The sequence below is a fragment of the Rattus norvegicus genome, chromosome 1 (assembly GCF_036323735.1).
Source record: "Rattus norvegicus strain BN/NHsdMcwi chromosome 1, GRCr8, whole genome shotgun sequence".
In the NCBI taxonomy this organism is placed as follows: domain Eukaryota; kingdom Metazoa; phylum Chordata; class Mammalia; order Rodentia; family Muridae; genus Rattus; species Rattus norvegicus.
The window spans coordinates 264,518,468-264,541,397 of NC_086019.1; the positions used below are offsets into that span (position 1 = coordinate 264,518,468).

Genomic DNA, 22,930 nt, shown 5'->3' on the forward strand with positions numbered 1-22,930 from the left:
ACATGCCTGTGAGCATCTGCATAGGCGTCTGCACATACATGCCTGCCTGTAAGCATCTGCACAGGCGTCTGCACATACATGCCTGTGAGCATCTGCACAGGCGTCTGCACATACATACATGCCTGTGAGTATCTGCACAGGCATCTGCACATACATGCCTGCCTGTAAGCATCTGCACAGGCGTAACCTCACAGACACATCCCTTGCTGTGGAGAAGTTAGGGAAAAGATCCTGGCAGTCCTTTAAGAGACGGGCATTGGCCATGCAGGACTAGACGCTCTGCCAGGCTCTGGTCGTAGAGGTTGTAGAACACCAGGCCCGGGGATGCGGGCCGCAGCAGAGGCCCAGGTAATAACTTGTTCCCAAGCCAAAGAAGAGAGAAGCATTGCTGTCAAAGTTCGTCATGGAAGGCTCCCAGGCAACAGGAGCTTGGCGCTGCATGCAAATGCATTTCTGTACACGTAATTCTTAGAGCATGTTTCTTTTTCAGTTAGATAACATTTTGAGACACAAGCCAGTGGTCATTTACAGTGTTTTAATGTCATCTGATTTTTGTAAGCAAATCTTTAAAAATTCCAGCTCCACTCAAAATAATCCAAGACCATTCACTATGACTTAAAGCATCATAAAGCAAGGTGATTATTACTCCAGAGACCATTGTACGAAGCCCTAAGTGTGTTAGACATAAGCCAGAAGCCTGTCCCCTTTGTTATAGCTGATGTTTGTTACATTTTAAAAATCTTTTGTTTTGCTGTTTGTTCTATCTCTGATACTTGAAAAACATAAACATTAAAAAAAAAAAAAACAAATCATTATGAAATTGTCTTTCAGTGTTCCACATACTACCAAAGACTCAGGAAATCCAGAGACAAACACAGAAGTGCTTTGCATGTTAGTGTGCATATTCCCAGAGCTGTATAACCAGCTCAGTCGGGACGATGCTTGTAAACATTGCGTTGCCGTTGATGCCCCTTTCCTCCCGTTTGCTATTTCAATAGTGTAAGTCGAGGTGGCAAATGAAAATACAATCGAGTCTCAGGCGGATGGCCAGAAACACCACATACCTTATAAAATATGGCAGCATAATGAATAGGAGGTAAAAAAAAAAATGTCTGGGCTTTCAAGTCCTGATGGTCGTGATGAGATTGAGTCATAGTACATTCTGTTTGATGTCTCGGCAAAGTGTGTGCTTGGTCCTCTGTGCAGAGAGCACCAACAGCCCAGCACAGATGCAGCTTGTTTCTCTGCCCCTGCAAGAAACGTGTGTGTGTGTGTGTGTGTGTGTGTGTGTGTGTGTGTGTGTGTGTGTATCTGTCTGCTGTCTGTCTGTCTGTCTGTCTGTCTCTGCCTGCCTCCCTGCCTGCCCGCCTGTCTGTCTGTCTGTCTGTCTCTGTATTCTGGGTAGAATTTACATAGAAAAATTTTAATTCTCCTAATTGCAACAGCTTCTTACACACAGGGAAAGCCATCACTCAGGTACAAAAGAAATTGCTCAGGATTTGAAGGAATTTGACAATTTTGTTGTAGTTTCTAGCCTGGCAGGTGGTAATAATGCCTATGCCAGCACTGTCAAAATATGAAAATTAAAGTGACGATGGGTTTTAATGAAATCCATTTGACAAATATAATTAAGGTGTTTTAATATGAAGTCCTGTAATAAAGACTACCGGTGGACTCCCCGAGGTCCTGACTAATTGTGTAGATTGCTTTTAAGCTTTGAATAGTTTTATTGGATAATGAACTGTTAAGAAGTGTTAGATCTTTCTTAAGCAGAATTTGGTTTGAAAAAGAAGAGGAGAGACAGGCCTGAGGTGTGGCATTTTAAACATAATTAGAGGAGAGATTTAAGTTAACATCTTTGATCTTGCTGTCAGTTTTTGATTAGAGCTGTAAATGCTTTAATCAAGTGGAGTGCAGTCATTACATTCTAACTGTTTTTTAAACTGCGAAATTACTGAGACATTGACATCAATTTTAACACATTCTGAAAATTTGCAGCAGAATTAGGTTTCTTTACTAAGTGTTTACAATAGACTATCAGATTATACTGGTACAATGGCAAAATCATCCTGTGCTAAGGATAGTCTTATTTCCCTCTCATACAGTGAAGCAATAAAATGCTACAGTCACTTGACACGTGTTGGTCCTTCTTGGAATGTATACATTGAACACACATGCCCTGAACCTGTTCTGCTAAAGAATGGATATATAAGAAAATGACCTCGCATTGTTCAGTAACTCCATTTCCCAGAGAACCATGTTTGGCCTCATGATGGTCACCTGATAGCACCGTTGGTTTATATCCCTATGCCTGGTTTGTAAGAAGCATTCAGCTAATATTTTTTGAATGAACGAGGAATCCGTTTACTGTTGCTGAGTATATGCCTTGCTTAAATTCTTTTCCAAGAATTCAGAAGGTCATAAGTAAGGAGCTCTGATGGAGAGGTGCATTCCTTCCCTGCCTGCAGCCTGCTGTAACCCTGTTACTCATTACAGGGCACACACAGGCACATGTTTAATGTCTCTCTGCAAGGTTTGGATAGCATCACTTAGATGATGAGTTTGGACCAATGCTCCTGAGTAGAAACTGGCCTCTCAGGCATTTCACCCACAGTTGCAAAGTGATGGGATTATTTTAGGAAGCCATGCCCCAAGGCCATGCATGGACTCTGGTAAGAAGTAACCCACGCTAATTACAAGGTCTTGAACTTCCTGCCTCTGTATTATGTGCTATGCAGGACATAATGTAAGGAGTTAAAACAAGACAGGCCAATTAGAGAAATCACTTTTTTTTAGATGACCTAATTCAGCCTGAGAGGAATGAAGAACATGTGAATCTCTCTCAGTTCTAGAATTATCCTGGCTACCTTAAGCTTTACAGCCAAGAAAGCTTAGCGGTTAGCGCTCTTCCCCCACATCTACTCTTCTCTGTATTCCTCTTTTCCTTTTGCCCATCTTCTTCTGTTTATCCATTACCCACTCATCTGAGAAGCATGGGTTGTGTTATATGCCAAACATCGTGGAGAAAGAAAACTGCACACAACAGTAGCAGATGAGAAATAGACTTAAGAAGAAAAGCCTGTTTTGACATCAGGCTCCAGGGTAAGGTCCATCCACGGCAGCAGGAGCTTGAGGCAGTTGGCCTTATTACACCCACAGTCAGGAAACCGAGAACATTAAGGATGCTGCCCAGCTCCCTCTCCCCCTTAGTCCCAGCCCGCAGCCCCTGGACTGGAGATGCTACCCATCTCCTTAACACCAACCCAGACAGCGCTTCAGAGGGGTGATGGATCCATGGCAATTAAACCTCATCAGCTTGACAGTCAAGGTTAACCATGGACAGACAGCATAACCAGGGCTCCAGTGACAGCCCAGGAGCTAGGAGTGCTGACTGCTCGCTCTCACTGCTCACATGGAGGACTTGGGTTCAATTTCCAGCACCTACATGCTAGCTCATAAGCGTCTGTAACTACAGTTGCAGGGACCCACTGCACTCTTTTTGACTCCCTGGGTCTCTGCACACTTGTGTTACAACATAGAGACTTACATAGGCATGCACATAAAGTAAAGGAATAAATGAACGAATAGTTCTAAACATTCGTGAGACAGCATCCTACCATCCTTAGTCTTCTCTTTGGTTCGTGCTCCGCCTGCTCGGTTCCCCAGGAAGGAAGATGCCTTTTGACCCACATGTGCACTGGCAAATCCTGCTGGAAAAGTAACCTTTCTTGTAAGTTATCCCAGTGCCCATTGTGTAGATGCTTAGAAGAAACAAAAGATGGGGGTTCGGGGAGCATACATCCCACTCAGGCTTTAAGTTGTATCAGAAGATGCCAGCATCATTACCAGTCAGGTTAGCTTGTGTGGAGGCCCGGGGAGGGAGGCGGGATGTGGATCCCTGAAGACAAGGATGCTGAACAGGTCCATGGAGAGCACCTTATGCTGCTGATCCTCCTCCACATTTGACACTTCCTTCCACTCAGTGCCTGAGCCTTGCTTTACACTTTGTTTTAAAGGTAGGTTTCATGCCACACCCTTCCAGTGAGCTGCAGGTGTGAGCTGCAGGTGTGAGCTGCAGGTGTGAGCTGCAGGTGTGAGCTGCAGGTGTGATGTTCAGACTACACTTTGTTCTACTTGAAGTCTCCACTGCTGGCTCTCGAGAAAGTTCTATGGACTTGGATTTCTAACCTTACCTATGATCTAAGCTTTGCTCCCATGGGCAAGTAGTTTAACCTTTCTGGAAGAGTTTTTTTTTTATCAAGTTTAATAAATAAATAAATAAATAAATAAATAAATGGTTAGTAAGTCCATGGGATAAAATAAAAGCAACTTCAAACCGTCCCCTTATTTCTGTGGACATATTATCAGGATGAGAGCTCTCCAGCCTACCCTCCAAATAAAATGAAAGTGTTCCGACAGGACCGTGGCAATTTGCACTTTTGGGATAGTTGTTCACTGCTTTAAGATCGTGATGAAAGCCCTATAAGGGGGTGTGTGGGGGGTGTTCAGATGTGATCTCTTCTGAACCCATACACATAATCAGAGCCGGTCTGCTTATAAACCATCAACACACTGTTCCCTGCTGCACTAGGTGTTCTTTTGAAGTCTCTCCTACCAGGCTCTGCCCTCATTTCTCAAGATGTATCCACATTTTCTAAACGGGAAGTTTTGGCAAACAGAAGACAGCCTCCACATGCAAACTGTTTTTGAGTAGTGCTTCCCATTTAACACATACCAACATCAGAACGGTAAAACGTTATAGCCACGCCATGCAGTGTTAACCAGCATCTCACTAATGACATCAGGAGGAAAGATGGACTTCTCCACTGGTAATAAAGAGATTTGTTTATTAGCATTTGTGGAATATTGTAGGGTCTCATGTGGAAGTACTATGAAATATTGACACATTGACATTACACATCTAGATTGATATGATGACATGGAAAACCCCAAAACAATGTTTTTCCTACACTGGAATGAAGCCCAAGAGTAAAAATTTGAGAAATGTAATTCCGACAGGAAAATCTCATGCAGCCTCTCCTGAGCTACCTCCCTGAGACCAGAGAGTTTCTGAAACTTGTCGAAAGGGCACAGTTTCTGTGTTGAATGGCAATCCTGGGCATAGTGTATGGGTTTGTGACCAATGGCTTCCTTGCTAGGGTTCTGAGAGAAGTTCTGGGATCACTAGACACCCAAGAAAGGATCAGCTATTATAAAACCATCGAGTTATTTTGAGTGAACAGCACTGAAGTCCACAAGAGTGAAGCAGACATTCAAAGTACACACATGTCCCACCTACTAAAGAGTCAGCAGCAATCCTGTGTTCATTCATCCCTCGGCGTTCGGTTCCACTTTTTAAAGAGTTTTGCTGTTGTTGTTTTGGTGAGGACCACAGCTTTTTGTACACTAGGAAGTCTTTTTACCTTTATTGTTTCTGCACTTTGAGCCTCCAACTTTATAATACAGTTTTTAAAGAACGTAGTATTTTGCTTTCAAAATAAGTTCAGTAGAAGATGAAAATCCTGAAATAGATTGCCCAATCCGTAGAGTCTTGGCTTGGGTGAAATGTGTGGTGGGTTCTAGTCTCAGTGTGTGTCCTGTGTTCCTACTGAGCTCTTTGTTTAATCATCTACTGAGACTCTGAAGCTCGTGGCTGTGTTGGCTGTGTCTGTGAGAAATACATCATTCTTCTGTAGCTATCCGAGGTGGCTCTGCTGTTGTTTGTGAAGGTTTCAGTCACTTTCCCTGCACCTGAAAGAGAATGGGATTTGCCAGTGATAAATGGGGAAGTTGACTAGCTAACTAATAAAGATTTGTCTTAATCAAGTATGATTTGTCAGAACAGGAGCGCACTGGGGTCAGGGCGCATGCAATGAATTATACAGCATTCACAGGAGGAAAGGACCCGGCAAGAGGCCTCATAAATATGCTACCATTACCCACTGCTAATTCGTATTCAAAGAATGCTACACACAGCCAGTCTGACTTCAGAGCTGTTCTCCAGCTTCCTGAGCTTCTGCTTGGGTGGTGTTGTTTTCTTTTTTAAAAGGAAGTTTGCATTCTGTGTTGTTTTTGTCTGGGTTCTCAAGGTGAGGCAGCCTCAAAACTGAACTGGTACCCATAATTTGAAGTAGGTTATGGTGTTATTTCTTGTATATGATTAGTTTAGTGACTGCTGCCGATTCATCAACTCCCTGGAAAAAAAACAGTGGCACTCTCATTGCAAGAAGAGACCTCGGGTGTGAGTTATGACCCCTTCCAGTACTGCCTGCCTGAATTTAAATACGGCTACAACCGGAAATGCTATACGCCTTCATAGGACGCATGTCTCCTCAAGGAAGTGTTTTCATCGTAAAATGGCTCCCTGTTTACTGGAGTTTGGCTCACGTCAGACACACAGATGGTATTGCTCATGTTTCTGTAAGGCTTACTCTCTAACCCACCGTCCATGCTGTTCTCATGTGTCTATATGGCTAACTGCTGGGATGGATTGAACGGGGGATTTTCAGTCCTTGTTTTATAGATGACTTCTTTCATTCGATGAAGTCATTGTTTCTCCTCTTAGTGTGGAGTGGTTTTAAGCACAGCGGTGAGGCCAGATGAGCCGCTGTATTCAGCTGGGCTTCGGGCTGGTCCTGGGCTCCAGAAGGGCAGATGGGCAGCAGTCATGGCATTTGCTTCCTTGATGCCTACGTCCCCTGTTATGCTGCTGAGGGACGAAGGTTTAGCCGCATACACAGATATGTGCATGTGCACATACATGCATGGGATAGAGAGCACCCCAGTATCTTACATTGGGTAGAAAGGAGATGGGCCTCATCTCTCTCCATGGAAGAGTCACAGTACTGAGCCACAGTTCCTCTGGATGGAACTAAAAGTCTCCATTGTTATTGATAATAATAACAATGATAGTAATAATATAATAAATAGTGATAACTTTTGGAATTTGGTATATGCTTGGATGTTGAAGTCCTACAAAAGCTCATGAACAAAGACTGGCAGCTTTTTGCCAGGGTGGCACTGTTGGGAGGTAGGACTCTTTATGAAGTGGTGCCTGCTGGGAGGCTCGGATGGATGTCCTACCCAAGAGGGAAGACACAAATGCTAGGTCCCACCTGGTCATAGTCTGGAAACACTGCACAGTAAGCTGAACAAACCTTTTCTCTGTGTGAGAAAATCGTCTCTAGTGTCCGAGCATAGTGACAGAAAGGTGAGTGACATGGAGGGAATTAGTGGGCGATAACAGCGATTCATCTTTCCCCCTGGAAGCACGGACCCTCCAGGGAGAAGAAAGTTAGAATAAACACCTGTAATCCTAGCATTTGGGCAGAAGGATATGACTGTGGCTAGCCTGGGCTATGTAGCCAAAACCTACCTCAACATCAACATCGACAAAGCGTCCACTGTATCCATCACTGCCTCACCCAAGGAAACTTTCTGTCCCCAAGGCAGTGTCCTGTGTCTCACCATCACCACAATGTGACATTTACCTCTGAGAGTAGCTTTGTGTGAAACAATTCTTCTGTGAAGAGGAATCGTTAATTAAGCTGGACAAAAGAAAAAACAGTTCTGTAAACAAGAAACAAAGGGCGTTGGAGTGTGTCTGGGTAATGTGTACTCAGAATAGAGAAACTGAAGCCAGTCACCCCCCTTGACTCCGTGAAGATGTACACACTTCTGTCCTCAGGACCTCTGTTCTTCCTTTCTGCAGTCTGGAGTGTGGTAGGAGGAAGGGAGGAAGCAGGGCAGCCTGCTGCTCAGAGGCTGCTGGGTAGGTTGTTTACCCAGCTTTCATGTCGGCCAGGTAGAAGCCCCGCCCCTTACCTTGTACTTGTGAACAAGGTGTTTGGTGCATAGCATTTAATATACCCACGCTTCCCCGAGCTTCATGTTTTCTTACTTGTTTGTTAAAGCGTAGCTCCAAATTGCTGGGCCAGATTCTGCCTGTGCTGCTGGCCGTCACTTGCCTGTTGAAGGCAGAGTGAGTGGCCTTGGCCAACACCGTATATGTGCTTAGGGCTCTGCCGAGGGGTGGGAAGACTGCCCAACCTTGGGAAAATCACTAAACCTTCCTGAGCCTCAGCGTACCTGTCTATAAGCAGGTCAATAATAATCTTCCTGGGGGCTATGGAGAGTCAGCGCCGCGGCACAGAGCGAGGCGGATGGTAAGCAGCCACCGCCTTTAAAGTACAAATAATTGGAAGGGAGTGTGCTGGCATCAGTGTTCTTGCACAGCCTGTGAGTAGTAAACGCTCGTTGCATATACGTTGAATGAATGAACTCATGTTTTACCCGCAGGGGCTTATTTAAACCGGGGCGCCTTTCCTTTCCCCCAGGAAGTTCCATCTCTATTTGTTCAGACTTTTGTACAGAAGTCCAGTAAAGACTTGATTTTACTGGTTCCTAATGGAGCCTATTCAAACACAATTAAAAATTCTTCTTAGAACTATACCAATAATGTCACTGTAGAGCCTCACTGATGCGGTCCAATAAATCCTCTGTTGTATTTAGAAACAATATTGGCGTTGTTCCGCTCTGCATTCTAGGAATCCCCAACCCCCCATACCCCAGGGCCTGCTAAGTAGGGAGAACAGGAGCAAGCTCCTCCTCTGGGATTTACCAAGGGCCTCCAGCTGTGTTAGCTGTGAAGGCCTTCCGAGGAAATGCTAGTATTCCAGTTCTCAAAGCTACAAGATGGTTCAGTGTGCATCACCTGGCATCACCAGCTGCTGCCGTCCAACCAGCTAGAATCTCATGGTGGTTACCCAGCCCTTTAATGCAATAGGGAGCATAACTTTGGGGGAGTCTTGAGCTGCTTCGTCTCTCCCTTTCAGGAGTTGGGTAGAAAGGACAGTGACCCGGGCTCAGTTGAGAGCTCTTGCCATCCGTACATCTCAAGCTGAGAACTCTTGCTGGCCTCACATAACCTTAAACACCATGAAAATGTTCTGGGAAGCCACTCTCCTCCTTCCTCTGTTTCCTGTGTCTTGAATTTGTTAATAATTTCTAGTTAAGGGGGTTTTGAGTAACTGGCTTGTGAGTGGAGATCAGAGGACAACTTCTCAGACTTTCAGTGCCTAAAATATAAGATTATTCTGCCATACAGTGTTATGCAAAACTAAAATCAATCCTCCCCCGTGTGTGTGTGTGTGTGTGTGTGTGTGTGTGTGTGTGTGTGTGTGTCAGGTTTTATAGCATTAGCTTGCTAACCCTTACAGCAGAACAGTGCTTTTTAGAGTATAACTCAGGGAACAGCAATGAGCAAATGAACTTCAACATCCCAAGCCTCACTCCAAACCTACCAAATTAGAAATTGTCGATGTGGAACCCAGAGGTTTTTTTTTTTTTTTTTCTCCCACTTTGCTTTTTTGGTGTATTTATGCATAATATGTAATCTTGAGATTTGAAGTGTCCTGTAATAAAAATCCAATGAGTGTGTCCAGAACAGAAGTAAATAAATAAATAGGCCAGGCCAGTAGCTGAAGCAAAGAATGAAATACAAGGGAGCTAGCGTGGCTTTGGATGGGAGCAGCGAGCACGTGTGCTCCTTAGCAGGGATGACAGTGGGGGCTGGCTGTGTGGAGAGGAACCCTGAACAGCTGAGGACTGAGCTCCTCATCCAGATTCCCAAGGACTGTGGACAAAAAAGAGTGCGTGCTGGATTGAATAGCTCACATTGTCCAGTAACACAACCTGGATTATTCCCCACGTCATCAGACGCTGTTTTTAACTGGGAAAGTTAACACGGTGATGGCTTTGAAAAAAGGGTTCCATTCTTAAAGTTAACTTCAGTAAAACACTATGAAGTTACATCTTGTTTCCTAGTTTCCATTTATTTATTTTTCATTGTAAGTATGTGTGGGTGTGTGTCGGGTGTGTGTGAGAGGCACAGTGTAGGGTGTGTTCTCACACAAGCACACTTATGTGCACAGGTATGGTATGGATGCTGAAGGCAAGCAATCAAGTGTGGTTGACTTCCTCAGTTTCTCTCCACTCTGTTGAGACTGAACCCAGAGCTCACTGACTGGACAGAGTGGCCTCTGAGAAGTGAGCTCTGGGGACCTGCTTGTCTCCACAGACCACCTCTGCACCCGCACCCGTACTGGAGCTACACATGAAGGCTGCACGCCTGCTCTTAGATGCATGCAGGGATTTGAACTCCACTCCTCTTGCCGGCATAGCAGGCACTTTACTGACTGAGCCTTGACCCAGCCCATTCCTTATTGTCTTGAGGAAATGTTACCAGTACCAGAGACTTGAACCAGTGTCTGGATTAGAACGACTCATGATGAGCTAGAGACTGTTGAGGAATTAAGGCCACAGCAAAGAGTTTAACGTGGTTTATGAAAAGTTCCCCCGCTGCTCAGGATGCCCGATTTAGTCACCCTAATGGAAGATCCTCACAACTCTGCAGTGTCTCACGGGTGATTCAACGGCACAGTGCCAGATGAGGCCCTTCCCGTGACCTTTAAACTTCAGTCTTGTCAGACTTTTGAAGCAAATAGATGCAAAAAATCCAAGACGAAGACATTTCTTGGAAGCTAAGAAGTGAAGGGTTGACAAAATTAGCAATTGTCAACCGAGAACAAATACCAGGTACTATAGACCCAGAGTAGCAGAGGTCCTGTCCCCAGGTACTATAGACCCAGAGTAGCAGAGGTCCTGTCCCCAGGTACTATAGACCCAGAGTAGCAGAGGTCCTGTCCACCAGGTACTATAGATCCAGAGTAGCAGAGGTCCTGTCCCCAGGTACTATAGACCCAGAGTAGCAGAGGTCCTGTCCCCAGGTACTATAGACCCAGAGTAGCAGAGGTCCTGTCCCCAGGTACTATAGACCCAGAGTAGCAGAGGTCCTGTCCCCAGGTACTATAGACTCAGAGTAGCAGAGGTCCTGTCCCCAGGTACTATAGACCCAGAGTAGCAGAGGTCCTGTCCACCAGGTACTATAGACCCAGAGTAGCAGAGGTCCTGTCCCCAGGTACTATAGACCCAGAGTAGCAGAGGTCCTGTCCCCAGGTACTATAGACCCAGAGTAGCAGAGGTCCTGTCCCCAGGTACTATAGACCCAGAGTAGCAGAGGTCCTGTCCCCAGGTACTATAGACCCAGAGTAGCAGAGGTCCTGTCCCCAGGTACTATAGATCCAGAATAGCAGAGGTCCTGTCCCCAGGTACTATAGACCCAGAGTAGCAGAGGTCCTGTCCCCAGGTACTATAGACCCAGAGTAGCAGAGGTCCTGTCCACCAGGTACTATAGACCCAGAATAGCAGAGGTCCTGTCCCCAGGTACTATAGATCCAGAATAGCAGAGGTCCTGTCCCCAGGTACTATAGACCCAGAGTAGCAGAGGTCCTGTCCCCAAAGACAACTGTGGCCAATTGAAGTCAACTGTGTGCAGCCTTTTAAGGAGTTTGTTCCAGGGTACTGTGATTGATTGGTGAAGTCTGCCAGGCATTTGGAATTGAGGAGCGGTGGCATGTATGGTACATATTTGCTGACCTTATTCTCAGAAGCAGTGATACTTTGGTGGAAAGTTAAAGAAACTGACTGTCTGCTTTTTAAGCTGCATTTAATTCCAGTCTTCTCACTTCCATAGTTTCCTCTTCTCCCGTCTGACGTGTTGTCCCAGCTGGCGCTTCCTCAGTGCTTATCATGCTGCAGGCCAATGCTTTTTCTTATGCTGGGGCTCAGCAGCATTAATCTATAAGGTGCCCTTTCTGCTGTATCACTGCCATCTCCTCAGACTTGATACCTCTCCCACTGTTTAGTCTACCCGAGCTTCTTCCCGAGCTTCTGTCTGAATAGCTGCTTGCTTTCCGTGTATATTCTAACTTCTAAATCTGTGTAAGCATTTGTCTAGTTAGAGTAAAACATAAAAACTATATTTTAAAACTATTATTTTCCATGATAAATATGAACACATGAATGTATACCTGTGTCTAGACATAATATATAATACATATATATTATAATAAATATAATACATATATAATGTATAGTGTATATATAGTTATAAAGTAACTTCCAATTGAGTATTAAATGTTTTGTACAATCAAAAATATACCTGTGACCCCCTTACCTCACACCATGTGAAGTCAACATGGGTCAAATCATATGGTATAAGAGTTAACTATGAGAGATAGCTCAGCAGTTTAGAACACTGACTGCTCTTCCAGAGGACCCAGGTTCAAATCCCAGCACCCGCATGGCAGCTTACAACTGTCTGTAACTCCAAGATCTGATACCTTCACACATACATGCAGGCAAAACAATGCACATGAAATAAAAATAAACATTTTTTTAAAAAAGAGTTAAACTATAAAACTCTCAGAAGAAAATGGAGCGACAGATCTTAAAATCCTGATGGCTATGATACTCACAATACAGACAACAAACAGAATTGGAGACAAATCGGACTGTGTCCAATTTAAAAGACAAGAGAAGGAGAAAAAGTGTTGTCACGAAGCACATTTGATAAGGGTCTAGTTTCTAGAATATATACAAGCAGCTCTTCCTGTTTGTGGATAAGAAGACAACCCAGTTCCTTACCTGGACCGATAGACTAGGAGTGATGATCAGCACATCAGAAGGCGCTTGACTACCACCACCAGGAGCGCATGTCAGAACTACAGAGAAGTCTTTCACACACACACACACACACACACACACACACACACACACACACACATGCGCGCACACACACACACACACACATGCGCGCACACACACACACCGCCCCAGCCCCTCTCCCCAGGCTGGAGTATAACTACATCTGTGCCAAGGCCCAAAGAGGAATTGGAGTTCCTTTGTGTTGCTGGTCACATTATAAAATGATATAGCTGTTGTGCAAACTTCAAAACCTTAAACACCGAATTGCCACACAATCCCTCAGTCTGCTTATAGGCCTGTAGCTAGAAGACCTGACAGCAAGTACTCAAACAGATGCTTAAGGCCACACACGTGTGCATATACATATGCACACATATATGCATACACACATGCACACACGTGCACATGTGGATGGTCCGTGCCTGCTGTCTCCCTCAATTACTTCCCCATCTGCCTTGTGTTCTGAGACAAGGTTTTTTGGGGAACCTGGAGCAGTCATTGTAGAACTATGCTGGCTGGCAGCAGGGCCCTGGCTTGCCAGTGCTGGGGTCATAGCTGTGTTCTGTCACACCCAGCTTCTTACACTGCTGTTGGAGATCTCAGTGCATCCTGTTTGCAGAGCAAACTGAGCCCTCTCCCCCCACACCAGAGGGTGCCTCACACATGCCCCAGAGGAGTAAGGCGGGGCCTTGTCTCTGAGGAGCTTCCAGATGCTTCGGGAGGAGGTGGCAAGCTGACAAGGCCAGGCTCCTCTCTCCAGGCACCACCACTCAGGCCTCGCTTGGATCTGTGAGCAACGTGGAGACTGTGTTGCCTGATAGTTCATATTTCAAAGAAGCTGAATGTCCCGTTTCCCTACCCCCGACCCATGAACTCTACCATTAAACATTTAGTCAAGGGCCTGGGGGAGATAGCTCAGTGGGCAAAGCACTGAAATATGGACTTGAGTTCAGATCTCCAGGACCCACATAAAACCGGGAATGGCCGTTGTGCCTCAGTAGTCCAGCATTCCCAGGCTGAGAAGGGGAGCAAGACACGGCTAGCTAGTTTGTCTCGCACAGTGGCGAAGAAGAGACCCCGTTTCAAGCAGTGGAAGGTGAGAGTTGATGCCTGAGGTTACCCTCCGACCTCTGCATACTTGCTGTGGGATGTGTGTGCTCATTCACGCACAGACTCGCACAAGCACATACGCAAGTGCACACCCAAAGAGAGGGGTGTGTTTGCAATTCCTATTGTTGCCACCAACCGCTTGACAAATGCTTAAAACAGTGTTTGATTAAAAAAGAAAGTGTGTGCTACCAGCAGCAAGTTCTTGAGAAAGCAGATGGTTAGAGTCGGACGTAAGCCGTGGCAGCGGTGTGTTCAGGGGTCGCTGGAGTACAGGAAGTGATTGGCTCAGCCCACAGTGATCTCTAAAAAGACCTCCTAATTACTTTGCAGTCAATCGTCAGGCACTTTTGCAGCACTTTAGGGAGTTTTGTTTTATTTTGTTCTGTTCTATTGGGGTTTGTTAGATTTTTTTTTTCATTTTTGTTTTTAGAATGAGTAATTCATTCACCCTGGAAAGCTGGATGACACTGAACACACTAAGTACACACATGTTGGGTGCATTCCACACGTGAGCTCTGGGATGTTTTGTCCGCTTCCCATTCAGGTTTTCTGTCCTCATCTCCTGCCTTTCATGTTCTTTATTGAATTGCAAGGAGGAGGAGTGTCCTCCCGCTGTCCTGGTCTTGGTTCACAGAATAGAGCCCATTCACTCTTATTTTTGAATGGAGCTGTAATTAACATTGTTGCTTTTGTTTAACAACCTCAATTTACATAGTACCTGCTCATTCCAGTGCCTAGTTATTGGCAGGACAGCTCCATGGACTGATGTCTCTGGGCCCTGGGAATAGTGTCTGTTAATTATCTGCAGGAAACCACTAACTAAGGGGAGGTTCTGCCACGATGACTTTGATAAAAGTAACACTAAGGATTTATTTTTTAATTGCTTAATGATAGACGTGATCATCCTAAAGCAAAGTAGAGGGAATGTTCAAACATAAAAATCTGTGTGAGTACGCACATGAACGCACACGCACGTGCACATACACATGCACACACGTGCACACACACATACACACACAGATGCACATACCTACTCATATGCACACACACACACACACACACACACACACACACACACACACACACACACATTTGCTGTTTCTCTAGGCATGCATCTTATATCCAAGGCCCTGACTTGAAGTTTGTTCTGTTGCTTATTTACTGTTCCAAGAAAAAGGGCCTGTGTCATTCTTTCCTAATATTTCAGAGTCAGATCATGCAGTCCGACCTCATTTTACTTCACAGGAAGCTATTCTCAAAGAAGTGTTTCCCTAAAATTAACCCTTTTGGAGTGGTTGAAGCCAATGTGCAGAGGGAGGCCACTCTGGAGAAGGCGTATCTGTGCCGTAACCGTCCAGAACCATCATAGTGACTGTGCCCCGGTAGCCTTTGAGCACTTGAAGCATGAATAATGCCACTGAGGAACTGAATATTTTATTTAACTTAATCAATTTATATCATCCCATCTATCTTTTCAGTTCTGTCTTAAACTAAGAAGCACAAGAATCACAATCTCCATCCCTAAATTAGATTTATTAATAACCGGAGAGCTCGTGGGCAGTGCTGGTGGGCAGTACAGCCCTCCCTTTGCTCGCCAGGACCCCTCATGGATACCCAGCATCTATGGGTGTTCACATGGCATACAGGATGTGGTTCAGTGCTTACCCATGACCTCTGCACACCCTCCCTCTACTCCGGTCATCTCCATCTGGTTTATAACCCTTGGTACAGCATGAATGGGGTGTGGATGGTTGTCACACTGTATCATTTGGATGCTGTGTGGGTGGTTGTCACACTGTGTCATTTAGGGGACAGGACTAGAAAGTGGCTGCACAGGTCTAAGATCAATACAAACACAAGTGTCTGAGTACTTTTCATCTTCAGGTCCAGAGCCTGAGTGCCTTTCCCTGCCCCGCTCCTGCCTCTCCATCTTGCCTACTTGGCGTTGTCTGTATCGCTCTGCAAATGCTTTTACGCTGTTATTTTATTTTCAACAGCCCATTGTTTTGGAGAAACATAATGGGAAAATGTTTTTCTATTTATTCACAGATTTCCCATCTCCGCTGCTCATCATTCTTTTCTGCACATCCTGGTTTCCATCTGGTATCACTTTTGTTCAGCCTAAAGAACTTTCTCTAACAATTTCCATAACTTACTTCTCAGGGACAGTTTTCGAACTTATTCAGTTGTCAGAAAATTTGGTTTCTTTGAGAAGGGCAGAAGTAGGCAAATCTCTGTAAGTTCAAGGCCAGACTGCTCTACACGATGAGCTTCAGGCTAGCCAGGGCTAGATAGCGAGATCCTGTCTCTAAAAAGGGAGAGAGGTGTGGTGGGAAGGCTGAGGCAGGATGGGAGGAGGGAAGAAGATAATGTTTAGAGTGAGGGAAGTGCTTGCTGTATAAGGCGCTGATCCGGTGCCCACACCCACGTGGGAATGAGCACCGTGGCAGGCACTGTAATGTTGCTGGGGAGGTGAAGACCGGAGAGTCCAGAGACGTGCTGAGCAGCCAGTCAGTCTAGCCACCGTGCAAGCCCCTGGGTCAGTGCTGCCCGCCTCCCCATGTCAAAAGTAAGATGGAGCCCACCTGAGGAGGACACTGAAGTCAGCCTCTTGTACTATGCATACGAGCACACATGCCTCACTTTACATTTGAAGGACAGTGTTCTAGGTGTAGACTACGAGGATGTTTTAGGTTTTGTTGTTATTGGTTTTTCCTATTTCAGCACTTTGGAATGTTCTTCATTTTTTTTTATGACAAAACTTCATCCTTCTGAGAGGCCTCCAGGGTGTTTGTATGCATGCGTGCGTGCGTGTGTGGATGTGTGCATGTGTGTGTGTGTGTGTGTGTGTACATGTACATGCATGTATACATGTTCCCTCTAGATATCTTTATTTCCCTTTAGTTTTAAGAAACTTTGATTACACCTAGTTATAGTTTCCATAAATTTACCTTCCTCTAATTAGTTCAACTTCTTTGATCATTAGTTGATTTTTAAAATGCAAGTTCGGAAGTTTGGGCTATTATTCCTTTCATTTTCTCTAATGTCTGTTTTTGAAGGGCCATGTAATGATGTACATAGAGGCCTCTTCTAGCAGTTGGGCAGTTTTGATGCTGTGCTGTGTGCTTTGTCAACTTTGCTCACCCAGTTTGGAACATTCTGGTAACCTAGTTAGGATTCTTCCTTCCTACTCAAGCATCTTACGTTCGTTCCATGCTTAATTAATCTCAGGAGCTGTTTCCTCACATTCTGGCATTCCAGTTCACCCCTTAGAGTTTCCTCCTATCTCCTGAAAACCAATTTCTTCTCCAATCACCTCCAAAACTCTGTCTGGTAACCCTAAGGTCTGTTGGTATGCTTGTATTGTGATGTTTTCTCTTAACTATTCTCTTTTCTTTCCTGCTTTCTGCACGCCTTGCACATGAGGCAGTGTGGGTTCTTGTGTATAAACTGCTGGGTGTGTTTGCCTCCAACAGCATCATGCTGTGTGATGCCTGGACCATGACACAGTCAGACTCTTCCAGAAACCTAGCTGAGGTACTGATCTGCAGTTCTCATCAGACAGGCTTTATCTGTGGCCACCATATCCCTAACCTGCACTGCTAATGCAGCTTTAAGAGGAAAAAAAAAAAAGGCTCTCCAAGCATGGTGGTGTGCACCTGTAATCACAGCCCTCGGGGGCTGAGATAGGAGGATAGGTACATTTTAGTGTGAGGCCTCCCTAAACTACATACCATAAATTATATACTCTGCTTAAAAATTAAAAAACAAAAACTAAAACAAATAAATTCTTAGCCTTTGATCCAATCATGGGTTAATCTGTAGTTTCAGGTGTGTTGTGGCCACACTGAGACAGACTTGCCTCTAATAGTGTGTTGAATACAATCAGTATAAGGACGAGTGGGAATTGTCTTGCAGTCAGGCCTTCCTCCTTTGCTTCTTTCCTGGTGCATATGGATATCGAGGGGAAATTACCAGATCGACAGCTTGAACTTAAGTGTAGGGCTCAGCTGTACTGCACTATGCTCTGAAAGTCTCTATGGTCATGGAATCCACCTGATTCCCTCCTCCTGTCCGCAGTAGGCAGTACTCAGACTAAGCACTTACCCCAGAGAAGAGTCACTCAGACTCCTAGACAAAGCGCTTGGATCTCTAGACCTCATCTCCTGCACTTGTCTCCCCCAGAAGCTTAGCAGTTCTTGTGTCTGGCTCTCCCAGCTTCCGTGGAAGCGGTCCTGAATTCAGGCACTTCCTCTGTCACAGTGGAAGCAGACGCCTCTCACATGTCTGAAGTCTCAAATGAAGAGAGATGGTAAAACAAACCAAACCAAACCAACCAACCAAACAGACACCTCTCTTTGTGGTAAGCACCTCCCTGTGTCAGGAACTCCAAGGAGTCTTCAGTACTGAGTGCAACCCTTAAAGTCTGGGGCTCAGGACCAGATCCATTGTCCAAAGACAGATTCCAAATGTCAGTGAGACAGATCTGGAAGGCTGCGTCCACCCCTTTAACTGCAGCTTTCTCCCCTATGTTGGACTCAGAGGCCAGATGTTCCCTGGTCACCTGTCCCAAATTGAGATTGTTGGTAAATATCACACGCGTTCACCGTCTGTGCAGTCGCTCTCTCCCATCCACGAAGCACGTGTTTCACAGTAGCTGTCAGACAGCTCTGCCGAGCACTTCGTCCATTCGTCCATTCGTGCCCACAGATGCGAGCAACAGCTGGGGCACTGTGGACGGCTCTCACTGCTCCTGGATTGCTAATGGAGTTTTCAAGTGTCAGAAGTAACCTTGTCTCCTCTTGGCGATTTAAAGACGACTTAACTGGCTTCCTTCACTTTTAAAAATAATTTTCTGGAAACCACATCCTTAACAAAGGTTGTAAAAAGAAAGTTAAGTACAGTTGTGCTTGGGAATAATCAGTCCCTTCTGGGGACTGTACAGCTCATAGCATAATGGCTACAGTTTTAAAGTATATATTTTCAGCTTATCCAATGGCACATTTTGTGCTGAATTAGATTCGAGGCACCGTCTTCTTCAGCTACATTTGCAGCATGGTCTAACTGCTCAGAGGGAATATTTCAATGCGTTCATTTCTGAAGTTCAGGTCTAGTTTCTTTTGAAGGCTCACTTGTGTTTGGCTTATGATGGATGTGCACAGCTTGTCAAATGTTATTATTACTTTATGAATGAAGAGACCTGATGCTCCCTGAGATATGCACTGCTCGGCCGGATCATATCTGCGTGGAGATGGCTGGCTGGTCCAGCAGGAAGTGCCTTGCTAGATTTGTGGTCGCCTGTTTCCTTCTTAGTCCCCAGCAGAGACAGGAAAGCACTGAATGTCCATTGTATACTCTGTGCAGAAGGATAAAGAGGAGACGGCGGTGCTACCAGGGACCCCCCGCAAGTGTGCGCCCTGTAAATAAAAGGGCTGTGGACTGACTCCATGACTGACTCTGCGTAACTCTGAAAAGAGTTCACTTGCATGCCTGAGTGCTGTGTTCCCGGATGAGTCCCCAGGACCTCTATGGAAAGGATGGAAGGACAGGAAGGAAGTCTTCCTTCCAGGAATCCATCCATCATGCTGCACTGACACGTAGATCTGCAGCACACAGAAACCAGTTTTATTGCTTTTCCCATTGTTTCCTGACCTCAAGATGTTTAGTGGTCAGAGACCACTTATGGAGGGTACATGTCTCAAACTGCACTGCACGGGCACTGCAGCTGTCCCTATCAAAGACCTCAAGACAATGTAAGGAACTAAGGAATGCAGAAGTGGCAGGCCACAGTTGCCATGGTTTCAGGTCTGTGGGCTTGATTTCTTCCTTTCAAATAATATTTATTAGCTTTATTTTATATGTGCATGTTTTCTGTCCATGCACATGCCTGTGCATCACATGCATGCCCGGTGCTCTCAGATCCATGGGACAGGTTGCAAATAGACAGCCATGAGCTGCCATGTGGGTGCTGGAAACTGATCTCCTGGAAGAGCAAGCCGTGCCCTAACCACTGAGCCATCTCTCTAGCCCTCTTGGAGGCTTTACTAGTGTTGTTGTTTACTAGTTTACTAGTGTTGTTTACTAGTTTACTAGTGTTGTTTACTAGTGTGTTGATGAGTGCTTTTATCTTAAATTATTCAAGAAAAATCAAACTAACCATCTTACATTTCCCTAAATATCTAATACTATCTGACAAATGGCTGTCTGAATTAAAAGCATTCTCTTCCAATTTGCTTTGTTTGACGCACAGTTTTACTCTCTTGGTATCTGTTTCTTCCGTAAGACTGATCGTTTCTAATCTACCTGCCTGGGATTTTCTTTCCTGATGCATTAAAATATAAGATAGCAGCCAAAAAATGAAGGATTTTGTTCCCAACAAAGATGACCAGAGCTACGTTTTTGCAAGACTCCTTTCTTGCCTGATGGGCTTACTACGTGTTAGCTGAGTCACATCCTACCCAGGAAGCAAGGAGGTCGTGGGTGGCTCATGACTCCAGGATCAGCCCGACTCTTGGCCTCCTAGTCCAGCGTAGCTCAGGTCAGAGTGGAGTTTCCCCTGGAGAACCTGACAGGCTCAAGGCTCTTCTGCCTGCTTGCAGTGTTGTCTTCTCCAGGGCTGTGCTGGAGGAGTCTGAGCAGGAACCTTGACCTTGCTGGGACTTCATTTTCTTTTTCTCTCACACTTTCACTTCTTCCCAACTACAGAGACCCCAGACACAGTGCTGGTAATCTCTTCCCTTATTTTGAAGTCAGGTATCATTATATGCTCTGTTTCAATAGGAAGTAATAGGGTTTTCTTGAAATAATGAATTGTGGTGCTCATACAGATCATAAAGTTTTGTTATAAATTGACTACAATTGCTGTATTTTAATGATTATCGGAATTTAAAGTAATGGAACCCGTATGGCAAAGTTGGGTATTTCTGGTAGTTTCAATACAGAGCCAGGATGAAGTGTGCTCAGCATTGGTTGCCTCCTGCACCTCTTCCTTTGGTCGTGTGTCTGCTGGGAGCCCCGTGGGTTTCGCCGCCGTACTTTAAGGACAAACTGTATGAGGTCAATGGCAAAGAGTTGAAATATATCTAAGAAGAAATACTTTATGTGGCAAGCCATTGGCCAGGAAGGCATTGTCAGGCCATGAGAGTGTGACAGGTATGTGGGCAGCAATGCATCATCGACCCTTTTTATGGTACCCAAGCCTAACAAAGGCAAGTCAAGGTTCTTTCTTCATAAGATAGGCACCTCCTGGTGATGATGAATGGAACTGGGGGAAAATCATTCAAAGCAACTGTATATTCGCAAGATCGGGTCATTCTTAGTGTCTTGTAAAATGTCTGTAGTCAGAGGAGGGACTGCCAAGGGCCAAGCAAATGAGAGCTTCATGACAGGGGAGACCCCATTGCTGTCAGCGGTGTGGCTTTTAATGAACGCACTAAGTGGTGTTCAGTTCTAAGAATTTGGAAGTCGAACTGCCTTTCACCTGATTTGACTCAAGAACCTGCAACCACTAATAGCACATAAAAGAGCGCTTGCCTCCAGGAGAGCGGGGGCAACGGGATGGTCCCACTACCAGTAAATGCAGTAGGAGAGAAAAGTGAGAATCCCATGCGTTAAAATCACAGTCGTCTAAATGGATATTGACTTACATTGGTAAATGGTGCCTAAGAGAGGACAGGACCCCCTCCAAGTTACTCTCAGTGTGAAATCAAAGGCTGTGCTCCAGAGATGAAGTAATTAATCATCACACCTGGGTCCTCCATCTTGGAATTTCCTGGAGTGGCCTTGGACAAGTCACATCACCCCTAAGTCATAGATGCTGTATTGGCTACAGTCTGCTTGTTAGATTTTACATTGCATCTAGTCACCCGCAAGATGGGAACTGTATCAGATACTGTATTTTTTAAAATACAATAATTAAAACTTATGTGGTATACATAAGGCATGGCACTTTGATCTTGGGTATATCAAGTGTTCTCCATGCACCCCAAGAGACCGTTTCCTTACATTTTTATTTCTTTTCCACAGAGCAAATCGGCCAAGAGATGTTGGAAAACCTGAGTCATGACAGAGAGAGGATACAGCGGGCACGTGAGCGAGTGAGTCTGAGTCATTCCGTCATTTACATGTTCATAAACGAGAAGGTGCAGATAGGAGGCCGCTGGGACAGACACAGTGAGAGCACAACCAGGAGGTGTGTGAGGACGGTAGGGTAGGCGGCCACTTGCAGGAAGAGAAAGCAAGGGCTTGAGATGAAGGGAAGAGCAGCCAGCTCTCTCCTCATCTCAGAATGCCCTCGAGTAAATATTTAATCAACTCCATGACTAAGAAAAGAAAGCCACTGAGGGAGATTTTGGAGAGTATCAATCTTTCAGAACAAAGATTCAAAACTGACCCTCACCTTCATTTCATTTCCATTTATATTTTTAAGACTGTTCATACTCATATATTAAAGATCAGTTACCACAGGAATGTTAAACCCTGTCTGCGTGCGAGGCATCGTTTTTATATCTGGTTCAAGTATCCATCTTTGGGTTCCGGGATTCCTCACGTAGTCCTTTAGTCTCAGGAACTGTGAATCTATGCTTGTGTGTGGCATCCTATCTCTTGGCTTTTCTCCCGTGGCGCTCAGTTATCCTTCAGCAATGCCCTAGAATTTCATTCTTCTTTGCTTCTACCATGCCTTTCTTTCCCTTGTAGCTCCGGGAAACAGATGCAAACTTGGGGAAGAGCTCTCGGATTCTGACTGGGATGTTGCGAAGGTAAGAGCCAGGTAGGGAGTGATCTTCTGTTTTTCTCTCTTCTCAACTGTGTTTTCCTCCCTTTGGGACTGAGTGTGCTACAGGCTGCTGGGATTCTGCCTTTCCCTCCCAGGCTGGGTCAACACCCTTTTGAAATAGCAGAGCACTGATGTTAACCCTTTTTTGGTCAGAGACATAAAATGGGTTACTCAGATTAGAGACAAGGCTTGAGCTGGGGGGCCTACCTCAAGCTATGGAAAAAATTAGGGTTAGACAAGAAGCATTTTTCTATAGCCTGAGGAAGGCCCATGGCAAGAGCATGCTGACTTTCCTCTCGCTTCTGATGGACTGGTGCAGGCCTGCCATCATCAGGAGAGCACTGGGTAGGGGTCCTCACTGGTGTCTTGTTTCATTGCTGAGAAGGCTGCATAGGAAACAGTGTAACTCAGGTAGATACTTAACATTGATAGGAGTGT

The 22,930-nt window shown here is 45.2% G+C and overlaps 1 protein-coding gene across 13 annotated transcripts in view; it reads left to right on the top strand.

The window, feature by feature from the left end:
- The window catches only part of Vti1a (vesicle transport through interaction with t-SNAREs 1A), a 305,634-nt gene that overhangs the window by 156,930 nt on the left and 125,774 nt on the right, over nucleotides 1-22,930 (top strand). For 9 of the 13 annotated variants that reach the window (XM_039090066.2, XM_039090071.2, XM_039090073.2 and 6 more), the window contains 2 exons: nucleotides 21,742-21,812; nucleotides 22,414-22,475. In XM_039090066.2, the coding sequence (XP_038945994.1) occupies nucleotides 21,742-21,812; nucleotides 22,414-22,475 (133 nt within the window). Of the gene's footprint in view, nucleotides 1-21,741; nucleotides 21,813-22,413; nucleotides 22,487-22,930 lie in introns of those variants that run through there. The other 4 variants (XM_039090088.2, XM_039090093.2, XM_039090089.2 and 1 more) reach the window with 2 other exon arrangements.